This window comes from Solanum pennellii, chromosome 7 (genome assembly GCF_001406875.1).
Source record: "Solanum pennellii chromosome 7, SPENNV200".
NCBI classification, from domain to species: Eukaryota; Viridiplantae; Streptophyta; class Magnoliopsida; order Solanales; family Solanaceae; genus Solanum; species Solanum pennellii.
The window spans coordinates 6,433,284-6,445,287 of record NC_028643.1 but is presented as its reverse complement, the minus strand read 5'-3'; the positions used below and the strand labels follow the sequence as shown (position 1 = coordinate 6,445,287).

Here is a 12,004-nt window from a genome sequence, read left to right as displayed (position 1 = left end):
ATAGTATGACAAATGATATCCGTATACCATTTTTGATAGTGTAAGAACTATTTTTTTCTTGATTAAAAAAAGAAAAAAAGACAAATATATTTTTGAACTATCATAAATGTTATGCAGATAACCTCCGTCATACTTTTAGGACATAGGTTCCCCTGCCGTTCAAAAACTAGAGTCTATATACCCTTTATACTAACGAACATACACGTATCATAATCTTATTCACTGATCCGACATCGAGCGATGAATAAGATTACGCCTCGTGTCCCTATTTAATCTTCCGTTAAAGTGAAAGACATGTCACTCTAGTTTTTAAACATCATGGGCTCAAATATCCTAAAAATGTGACACNACTAACGAACATACACGTATCATAATCTTATTCACTGATCCGACATCGAGCGATGAATAAGATTGCGCCACGTGTCCCTATTTAATCTTCCGTTAAAGTGAAAGACATGTCACTCTAGTTTTTAAACATCATGGGCTCAAATATCCTAAAAATGTGACAGAGCGTATTTACTTACCATTTAATATATTTCAAATTATATTTGTCCTTTTCGTATTAAAAAATAATAAATCCTTCCTTTTTGCCTTAAGAAATTGTAGAACATATTTCTTACTCTCCAAGACAGTTGCTAATACTAATATACTTATAGTCTCCCTTTTTCTTCTTTTATTTTTTCCTTATATTCTCACTAGGGCTTTTCTCTTTCATTTTTCAATTTCTCTCCTCCTTCGATCTCTCAGCTTTACCCTAAGATGGACAAATCGTCGCTCGATGTGGAGCAGCCACACTCCATGGGAACCACCATCATCGGCGTCACTTACAACGGTGGCGTTGTTCTCGGCGCCGACTCCCGTACCAGCACTGGTAATTCCTTTTTGATTTCCTTGTTAATTGTTTGATTTATTTTTTCAAATTTTTGTAATGTCGCAGTGGAAGAATGGAATAGCTGAAAATAAAGTATCGGATTGATTGATTTGTTTTTTCAATTTCATAATGTTGTAATGTGAATACTGAAAATAGAGAGTGCCTTTGATTTACTTTTCAATAGTACTGTCTTGATGAGAAGAGTTTCCTTAACAATTAAGTTTTTGTTTTTGTATATGGCTTTATTATGAGGATTTGTGAAAGTAAAGCCTTTTTATATGGATTTTCTGAGAAAGATCAATTATATTTGTGAAAAATGTAGTAGTATTTTTAGTTTGTGTAATCTAAAAACTGCATTTTGTTGGTTTTTTTTTTTTGGAAATTTAGGAATGTATGTGGCAAATAGGGCTTCAGATAAGATCACTCAGCTCACTGACAATGTGTATGTTTGTCGCTCTGGATCGGTATGCTACTTTTGCTCTCTCTTTCTTTTGAAACCCTGGAACTGCTGTCTGTGATGTGGCATTATCAGTCCCTTTTCCCCTTTGTTTCCATAAGGGATTTTTGTTATTTGGTTCAAGTATTGGCATGTTGAGTTTTGTAGATAAAAGCAAGTCATGAAGTTAAGGATTTATGGGTTTAGTATCTCCCTTCTTTTTCTTCATTTTTATGTTTTAGGAAGGGGTTATAATTTGGCTGAAATTTGTCAGTAATGAATTCAAAACTCTATTTAATTAAATAGCATGTTATCTGCTCTGCAATGATTGACAAATAGAACGTAGAATAACAGAAATGCTAACTATGCCAGGAGATATTAGAACTGAAATAGAAATGACACGGCTAGAAAATTCTGAGTTAGCAATGGCGAAACAACTTTCAGTTTTGAACTTTTTTTGTATCAGCAATGGCGAAACACTTTGCAATTCCAATCCTTAAAAATCTTTCGGGGGCTTGCTCTTCCTCAAAAAGAATTAAATCTCTTATGGGCTTAGTTAAATTCACAGGGCAATTGTGTATTGTCATTGTGTGTCCACTTAACGTGGTATGTTGCAAGGATAGAGTGATCTGAATTTTATCAAATAGCAAATGGAAATATTCATTTCTCTCTCTCTCTCTCTCTGTATCTTATCTATTTATGAGTCACTGAACATATCTTTACTTTTCCTATTAAGGTAAAGTAATTTACCTAATGAAGAGAGGAAAAATGTCCAGTATACAAGCGGTTACCAAAAAGTAGAGAACCTGGAAATAACTGAACATCCTTTTACCTGCTTATCTTTCTATGGTTTTTGGAAATCATGCTCATATTATGCAAGCCAAGTCAGTATTAAAAGCTAGAATATTTCAGATGTTCAATCAATCAATCAACTGGGCTTCATCTAAAACTACTTGGAGTTTGCTATATCAATTGATCCTCGGTTTCCATTCTGGTTTGTCTTACTAGAGAAAAATATACTGAATTTTACTTGACAACGGGACCTACTAACATGGTTTCATTAGCAGCTAGTAGCAGATGTTATAACTTTTTCCGTTGTCTTGCATATTACTATTGCATCCACTCTCTCCGAGGCATGATAAGAGAACTTGGTTTAATGAAAATTTAGATGCCATTTGTCACTTTCTGATGAATTTTCTACCACTGGTACTACTTGGTACATAATTATAGGACATCTATAACATAGTGATGCCAAACATGTCTAAATTAAGATGGATAAGGAGGACTCGCAAACCCTCTATTGAATGATTCACAGTTTGAAAATGTCATGTATGCTGTTCCTGTAGTTTTCTTGTATGCATACTTGATATCTGTGGATTCCACATCCATGGATGAAAATAATTGGTTGAGGCTTGTTAATTGATTGTTTAATAGGGCTGAAAATGGAAGTAAAAAATGTATTAAATTTTTTTATTTAGTTACTGAGTTTGTCCCAAGTGCTTTAGGTTTGCTTTTAAAATGTTAAGCTTTAAGTTGCCTGGGTAAACCATGTTTCTTTTGTGGTCAGACAAGTATTGAGGTACAATTTTTTCTTTTTGCTCCTCCCCTTTCTCACATTGAGTGGGGCTACAGTGGTAAAAGAGCACTCGTCGTAGATGTAGTTCATTATCCAATTTGATTAAAAAAACATATGATGCAACCTCTGTATAAATGTCTAGATTATTAGATACCTGGGCACGCATATCAATTTGCATGTAAAATTGTTTCTTTTTTTTCATTTAGCACAATTTTTTACTTTCTAATATTGTAAGGAATTTGAGTTCCCAATGGGATTTGATTACATAACTAAACATGATGTTAGGTTTAAAGCCTATTCTAAGGTAAAATGTTCCACTATCTTTGTGTTGTATCTGCATAAACTGAATCTTTTGGAAATCAAAGTAGGTTCGAATTGAGAAATGAAATATAGCATGAGGGGATCATAGTGGTAGATTAGATAAAAGATAAAGATATTAATCCTTCTCGTTTATGACCAAGTAATCCCCAAGGACCAACTGCCGCACGGTTTTAAACTTGGTGGATAATGGGCCCAATATGTATTTATCTTTTAGGACAAGTTCATTGGAAATGCTTTCTAAGAGAAGCTTTCTGTTAGTTTTAGAGGTTTTGTTCTGTGCCTTTGAAACAACGGATCTGGGCGATGCTCGAATTCAGGTTATTGATGATTTTATTCTTACATCTCCACATATGTACTCTGTAGAGTCTGTCTTGTTCCAAAAAATTAGCTTCCATGGTTAATATATGGTTGATATCCTACCGCATATCCAATAGTTTTATTAGCTTATTAGACAAACAAAAGAATGTGTTTTACTTTAAGTTGCCCAGGCTCTCCAAAAATGNTGTACTCTGTAGAGTCTGTCTTGTTCCAAAAAATTAGCTTCCATGGTTAATATATGGTTGATATAAATCCTACGGCATATCCAATAGTTTTATTAGCTTATTAGACAAACAAAAGAATGTGTTTTACTTTAAGTTGCCCAGGCTCTCCAAAAATGTGCAACTCCTGTGTCGTATTATCCAAAAATGCACTACTTCTGAAGGATACGACACATACCCGATGACATTTTTGAAGAGTCCAAGCAACACATGACTTTTACCTACTTCCTGGTCTAGAAAATGACCTCGGAGCGTTATATGCTCTAAGAAGTTAAAAATGCCTTGATGCTTTGAAGTGAGCTTCTGGTTTAGAAAATGACCTTGGAGCATTATATGCTCTAAGAGGTTAATAATGCCTTGATGCTTTGAGGTGAACTACCAACAGCTGAGTTGTTTCCATTTCATAATCTGATACTTGATCCTCTATAGCATTCTCAGAGTCCTATCTCACATATTATTTTAATGATTGTTTTGTAGGCTGCAGATTCACAAGTTGTTTCAGACTACGTGCGCTACTTTCTACACCAACACACGTAACCCATCAACTCATCTTGTATTTTTTCAAATGCTTACTTCCTAGATGCAACTATTATGATTTATCTCAGTAACTTGCAAAAGAATCTCCCCTGATAAGAGGCTATTAACTTCAGCTTCTTCATTGATTCCTTCTTTGTTAGGAATTACGGAATTGACTAGTTAACCTATACATACTTTTGAAGTTTGAATGAGCGTGCCAAAATTTACCATCTCGTTTAACCATCAATTTTTCTGGAAATTAGATTATGATGAAGTGGCTTGTGTTTGTCACTTATTTAGTCAAATTATTTTCAGGATGCACTTTCTAAGGTTGAAAGTTTTTGTGGATGCAGGATACAACTTGGCCAGCCAGCGACTGTCAAGGTTGCGGCAAGTCTTATTAGGCAAATATCCTATAACAATAAGGTTTGTTTCTATAAGTAGTATACTATTTCTTATTGTGTTATGTAAAATAATTTCTATATTTTTAAATTTTAAGTTTCCTATTCTCTTTTTTTTTGCGTGTCCGTTAAAGATTTATACAAATAGCTTGGCAATTGTGGAATCACTTTTCTTTTATTCGCTACAATGCAAGTAGTTGTAGCTTTGAAGCCAGGACAAATAGAGACGGGCTTTAGAATTGTACCTGTGTTGCCGTATTCTGATGCTCATTGTGTAATAGAGAGTTTCTCTTTCAATGCAACTGTCTAAAAGAGATTTTTTTTCACCATTTAAGAATGGTCATCAAAGCTGGAATCAACATTTTCTTGCTTAGGAAGTTGTGAAAACTCAGTGCATCTCCTAGATGCAATTTTTGTGGTGTAATTTGAGGATTGGATCACCCATTTATCGAATCATTCAAATATTAATGAGTGGTCATGTCCTAAAGAAAGTTGGAATCTGTGAGTACTAACTTCAGCTGTGTCTTGCTCAAAAATAGATGTGGTAAACCTGCTCAGTGGAAAAAAAGTAAAAAAAGGAATTTTTCAATGCTGAGCTGATGCCATTTAATTTGTTGCTTCTGCACACCATCGGTATTAGGTTTTCGTTTTGTTTTTAGTTATGCAGCTTCCCTACATGATGTGGATGAATTAACTGTCTCTTTTTTATTTGATGATCAAGTAAGGAATAATTTTATTAATTACAAGATGTGTATCAAAAGACAACCTAGAATAGATTCTAGTTGTTAGAACTGACGTTATCTCTATTTTGTTCCTGGGTTATTTTCCTCAAGCATTGCAAATTCCTTCATCTTTTTGATGCCATTAATTATATTTTTACTCCATCAAAAGAAAAAAAAAGAGACAACCTAGAAAAGGCACCTATTTCTCTGTACAAATAGGAAGAACTTAATGGGTGGACACAAAAGAATAATCAATTACATGAGGCTATATGTGATCATGCTCCATTACTTTTAAAGCTCTCCTATTTCTCTCGCCTTCCTTTTCCGTTGATGGTATGTTTTCCTCTCTGTACTACCACATTTAAAGGAACAATGCTCCATGCTCCACATTGTTCTCTTCATCTACTAAAGCCAGCTGAATCAAGCAACTGTCACCAATCCCCAGCCATGTTTCTGATACAAATTATTTGCATTTCACTGTTAACAAGTATTTAGGGGTCGTTTGGTAGCTGACTAGAGTTATATAGGTATTAGTAATACATGAACTAGTTACAAGGAAATTTATGTATTATTTTATGCAGAGATTAGTTATGCAGAGTTTAGTTATTCCATCTTCTATTCTGCAGAAAATTTTACCTAGATTACCTCATAACTTATTCATGTATTAGTTATGCAGGTTTCTAAATTGCAAACCAAATACCATATTAATTTTATTTATAGTCCTAACTAACTACCAAACATGGTATTATTTATGCAGGATCTTATACTTGTATAATATTTTTCCTAACTAGCTACCAAACGATCCCTTAGTGTACACAATCAAATGGTGGTACAAGTCAGATTTTATCCTTCTGTTCCTTGCTAAGTTTTCTTAGTTCCATTTCGAGAGATTTAGAATGCATATCATTTGAGAAACCTAATTTATCTGTCCTGTATTTAAAGTTCNGTACAAGTCAGATTTTATCCTTCTGTTCCTTGCTAAGTTTTCTTAGTTCCATTTCGAGAGATTTTGAATGCATATCATTTGAGAAACCTAATTTATCTGTCCTGTATTTAAAGTTCTAGCCTAAACAATGTTTAAAAATGATCTTTTTAAAGTTCCAGTTTCTACTTATTGCTGAACTTTTCTAGACACATGAGGTATTTGATAGGAAATAAATCTGGAAGAGAATGTGTATAACTGGCTTTTGTTCCATGGCTTCTGCTCAGCTTACTCTGTATTATGTTACCTGTATGGCTGCATGTGAGCTAGGTTAAACATCACCTTTGAGCTCTTTCTAACTGATTTATGATCTCAAAAACTCAGGCCATGCTTCAAACTGGAATGATTGTTGGTGGATGGGACAAATATGAAGGGGGTAAAATATATGGGGTTCCTCTTGGGGGTACACTCTTGGAGCAGCCTTTTGCTATTGGAGGTTTGTTGTCAATCTGTATTGTTGCTTTTCTCATGCATCTACTTCTTCAGGAGCACTTTCCTGGTTAACTGTTTAGATATTTTTGGTTCTTAAAAACAACTGGAATAGGTTACTTGGTTGTGGTGCCTGTTTCTTGAATGGCATCAACCCAATGGGGTCTGCTGTGCTATAGAATTTAATGGGATAATATCATGGTTATTTTGATTTTGTACAATTGGTGCATTTGACTAGATTTAATTAAATACAAGAACCATCATCATGTTAGGTCTGGTGGCTACAGTGATTTTAATTTCAACATAAAGTAATAGGGTGGTGATGGAATTGGCTACTGACCAAACCCTAAGGTATGGTGATAGTGCACTGGATAGGATTAAAGAAGATGATGCCTTGAAAGGCACCTAAGGTTGTTCCCCGTGGGTGAAAACCTTGAGACTAAGGTTTGAATCCAGCAGAGACTAGAACATCAAGTGATCTCTTTCCATCTACCTAAGACTTGGTGGTAAAGTTACCTGGTATATATGCTGGTGGGGGGTAGCTGGAACCCGATGGAATAGTTGACATGTGCACAAACTGGCCAGTACACCACCCTTTAGAAAAAATGGAGAAGATGATGCCTTGAAAGGAAAGACAGGACCTGGGGATTTAAAGCTTATTGCATATTTGCGGTGTTAATATTGAAGTATATCATGCATTGCTTAACATACTCATTTGTAGTTTTGCTTTACTGACCTGTATTGTGCTTTTGCTATTGATGATAAATTAAATTCTCAGCCTGCCCGACAATGTCCTCCAACTGCTGAGTTCTGTTCTAATGTTTTCATTTCATATTACAGGGTCTGGGTCTAGTTATTTGTATGGTTTCTTTGATCAGGCATGGAGGGAAGGAATGTCTCATGAAGAAGCAGAGGTTTGCTGCATACGGTCTTTAAAATTTCTTATTTGTATAATATGGGTGACCATTATGAACCGTTTTCTTAAGCAAAGTCTTAATTGTTTCTGTCAAGTAGGCGTCATAGTCTAATTAGATCGGGAATCATTCATATTAAGAATGAAGTTTTTTCTTTATATTGAATTTCTTCATTAGATTTTTCAATTCCTTCCTATATGACCTTTTAGTACCCGTCTAAGTAATGTGTGCAGTACAAAGTTCATGATGCAGAACTCATTTGCTTCATCCTATTCAACAAGTTTGACCCCCCTCTAATTTTTTGTTTTCTTTATTTGGTTTGCATTTTTTTTGGAGACTTAGATTCAAATTTAGTGTGTCTCACAACAGAGAAAACTTGGGGGATTTTCTTAGTTCTAGTATGTAGCAATTTCTTTTTGAATTTTATGTTTCCAAAACAAAGCCTTCTATTTCTGATGGGAAGGGAAATGCATTTTAGAGGTTATGTATGATTAGTAGGATGTATTTTTTGATCCGTGTTGCTTTCTAAGCTTTGTCGTTTTGTGAACTCGAAAGCTATTCAGCAAGACAATATAATTCTTTTGGCTTGTGGTAGATAGGTGCATAGAATCATGATTTGTATTTGTCATGCTTATCTGGTCTGTAGATATTTCCAGTAACTGAAATTTCCTTTCATATACTTTTGCAGAAACTGGTTGTGACTGCGGTGTCTCTTGCCATAGCACGAGATGGTGCGAGTGGCGGTGTAGTACGCACTGTAACTGTGAGTGTTTTTCTGCTTTATGCCCATTCACCAGCAATTATATGATTAGGAAAAGTTACCAAAGCCATGTGTCGCTATTAAATTGGAAACCACTGAATTCTCTGCACGTTCACATAGTGTTTTGCTCGACATAATTTAGAGCCTTGACTTGACCTTTTTTTCCTTCTAGAAAGTAATGTCATGTATCAACTGTGAATCTTGCATCAATTGCAATAGAACCCTTCCTGCTTTATTTGATCTCTGGTTTTAACAACTTTCTCTTTTTATAAGTATATAGTGTTTTGCCACTTACCCTGAAATTTTTACTTGGACAAAACAATAGCTTAGCTTTGTGGCAGAAAGCCCTTGTATACTCAAAGATAGAGAACCTATAAAAATATGGTTCTATGGAAGTCATCTATTGTAACAGGAGCCTTATGGATGCACCAAAAGACAACAAATTAATGATATGCCTTAATAAGTTGACTTAACATTATGCATACTACCTGTCCTATTTTAAAAACACACCACTTGTGCTTGTTGCCTTTAATTAATTCCTTTTCTAGGGTTATGACTTATCTTGAGATATAAGAAGCTAGTGTTTGCTTTGTTAGAGCATAATATGATCCCACTGTATGCTTCTGAAAACATATCCCCACTGTTATGTGTGTGCCCTGCAAGCTTCGTATGATACTTCAGCTACAAGAATTGATTTGTATCCAAAAATACCATCCTCTCGAGTATTGTTTTCCTGAGCACTTAGGGCTGTAGGGCAATAGTTCTTCTTTATATCTTGCATCACAGAAGTCTTGTGTTTGTTTGATGTGTGAAACCAGACGATGGAGAAAATGCATATTAGCCTTTTGTCTCTGTTCCTATGTTTCCCGATGATTAAGAGTGTCTTTTGCCTATTTTTGACAACCAGATCAACAAAGATGGAGTAAAAAGGAAGTTCTATCCGGGTGATACTCTTCCACTTTGGCATGAAGAGATTGAGTCTGTGAACTCACTGCTGGATATTGTGCCCGCAGCAAGTCCAGACCCAATGGTCAGTTGAGAATAGAAAATTGACTGTCGAACATGTATTTCTCTATGGTAGTACTGGCCTCTTGTTGTGGATTATTCGTCCTTTGTCCTCTTTGACCTACATGCCCTTTTAATGCTTGACAATTCCAATTCTGTAATGTCATATTTGCTTTAAAAAATTATCTATCGACTATGTTTCAGAACAGGAAAAGGAAGGGCAATTAAGTGAACTTTCTCCTCGTGTATTTTTGTTTGGGTTAACCTTTGCGAGTTTGCTGTTTTGGTATAGATAAATGGTCGCGTCTCTACCATTCTCCACTTGGATACTAGGCTTTTGTTTGCCTTGCCGTATGGTTTTGAACTTGTGATATACCGGCGCAAGAAGTGGGGCTCAACTGAACTGGTAAATCATTGTGAAGAGCCCTACTACTGAGAATGAAAAAAATAGAAAATTTTATGGTATTGTTACACATGTTGATTTTTGGGCAAAAAAGTTTTGGTGAAAGATGATGGTATATGTCGAGCAACTGTTGCCACTGCTTTAGACCTTTAGGCATGAGGGGCTGCTGTTGTGCAATTTGGCCCATCCAATCTCAGATGGGGTCTTGTCTTTTGCTGCCAAACAAGAATACAATTATTGACTTGTACACCTTAACTAGCTTTACATATCCCAGTTTTAGACTACTTTGTTTGGTTGGTCAAAATGACGTACACAACTCCTTATTGGAGGTAGGGGTGGTAATTGTGCGGATTCCGTTAAATTTGGATGGATCAAAATGGGGCAAGACTCAACTCAACTCAAATTTGTTTGGGTCAAAATGGGTTTGGTAATGAGTCATAATTCAACCCGTTTGTTTCTTATTGAGTTTTAATAACTTTATTTGTTATTTTATAAGCTTTTAGTACCTAATTTAAAAAAAATTATATTATACTTATATATAACATAACAAAAAAAAGTATTTTGCCGAAATGTTCGAAAAATTAATTTGAGTTATATATCAACTCAATGGATTATATCTAAATGGGTTGGGTATGTTGGGTTTGATTTTGTCGTCCCTAATTCAAAGTAGAAAAAATTACATAAATTGATACATTTTAATAAATAATTATTGATTTTAGCAATACTTTTTATGTTTAATTTGTCATATGTATTAAAAGTGAATATGTATGCAATATATATGAATTATAATTGTTTTTAAAAATGTATTATGTTTGTTTGGTAAAACTTTGACACATTGTATTATAAGTGAATTAAAATGTGTGATAAATGAATTATTTATCATTTAAATTTGTATTGTATGTGAATAAAAAATTGTTCTTTGTAATATGAATTAAACTTGTATTATAAATGAATTAAAAGTGATCAAGTTAAAAGAAATATTATTGTTATAAATGGTAAATATTTTGTTATTATAGTATATTTATGTTAGTTTTCCTTGAAAGTAGGAAAAAAATTTACATAAATGGGCCATAAAATTCAAAATAATTACAAGTTCATATCCAAATCTAAAGTAATTTCTAAAATATCCATATCTTTCATATATCAAGGCTGATAATTTTGTTTAACTAATATTAAATCAATATCCGTATTTGGTATCATTAAAGTTTTTTTATTCAGAAATTTACTCATTAGTCAATGATATTATAAGAATACATATTTTTAATACATCATTGACTAATGAGTAATTTCTAAACAAGAAATCTTAATGATATCCATACAATATATGATACTCATTTAGTATCAGTCAAATAAAATTAGTTGGAAAGTATAAATTGTAATTATTTAGTTGGGGTATGATATAAAAGCGTATATATTATAATTATTTTGTTTTTATGAAGTATTTACTTAGTTTTCTCGAAAAGAAGCATATAAATGACGGTCCAAATTTAGGGCAACTTTCACATATAGCAAATAAAAAATTCATATTTGTATGCTATAGCAAAGTTTGCACAATTGCGCTCCATAGCAAACATAGAAACTGTATAATTCGATATACATATACAGTTGAAGCAAATTGTATAAAACGAAGTGTATAAAACAAGAAAGAGAAAGACACTTGGGCAGAGAATTGTATAAAAACGAAGTGTATAAAATAAATTGTATTATTATAAGTGTATAGAACGATTATATACAATTTGAATTTGTATAAAATGAGAAAGAGAGAAAGACAAAAGAGACTTGACAAGGAATATACAATTGAATCGAATTGTATAAAACGAGAAAGAGAAAAATTAGATACAATTTGAAATTTGTATAAAACGAGAAAGAGAGAAAGGCAAAAGAAACTGGGCAGGAGAGTATTTTTATTGTATAATTATAAGTGTATAGGACGAAAATATATGTACTTGCATGTGTATATACAATTTTCTCACGCTTTATACAAACAGAAACGTAATTTATACATTTCGCTTCTGTTTGTATAAGTGAGAAAGGCGAGGGTGGCGAGCGAGATTTGGAAGAGTGGCGAGCGAGATCTGAAAGAGGGGAGAGAAGGGAACAAAAATATATGTATTTATACAATTTTCTCT

The 12,004-nt window shown here is 33.8% G+C and overlaps 1 protein-coding gene across 1 annotated transcript; it reads left to right on the top strand.

The window, feature by feature from the left end:
• Positions 1-614: 614 nt before the first annotated feature.
• On the top strand, positions 615-9,720 carry LOC107026559 (proteasome subunit beta type-6). The gene is made up of 8 exons (XM_015227565.2): positions 615-871; positions 1,259-1,335; positions 4,221-4,276; positions 4,613-4,685; positions 6,689-6,800; positions 7,634-7,707; positions 8,396-8,470; positions 9,375-9,720. The coding sequence occupies exons 1-8, from the start codon at positions 760-762 to the stop codon at positions 9,504-9,506; spliced, it is 711 nt and encodes a 236-aa protein (XP_015083051.1). The 5' UTR covers positions 615-759; the 3' UTR covers positions 9,507-9,720.
• The last annotated feature ends 2,284 nt before the right edge of the window (positions 9,721-12,004 follow it).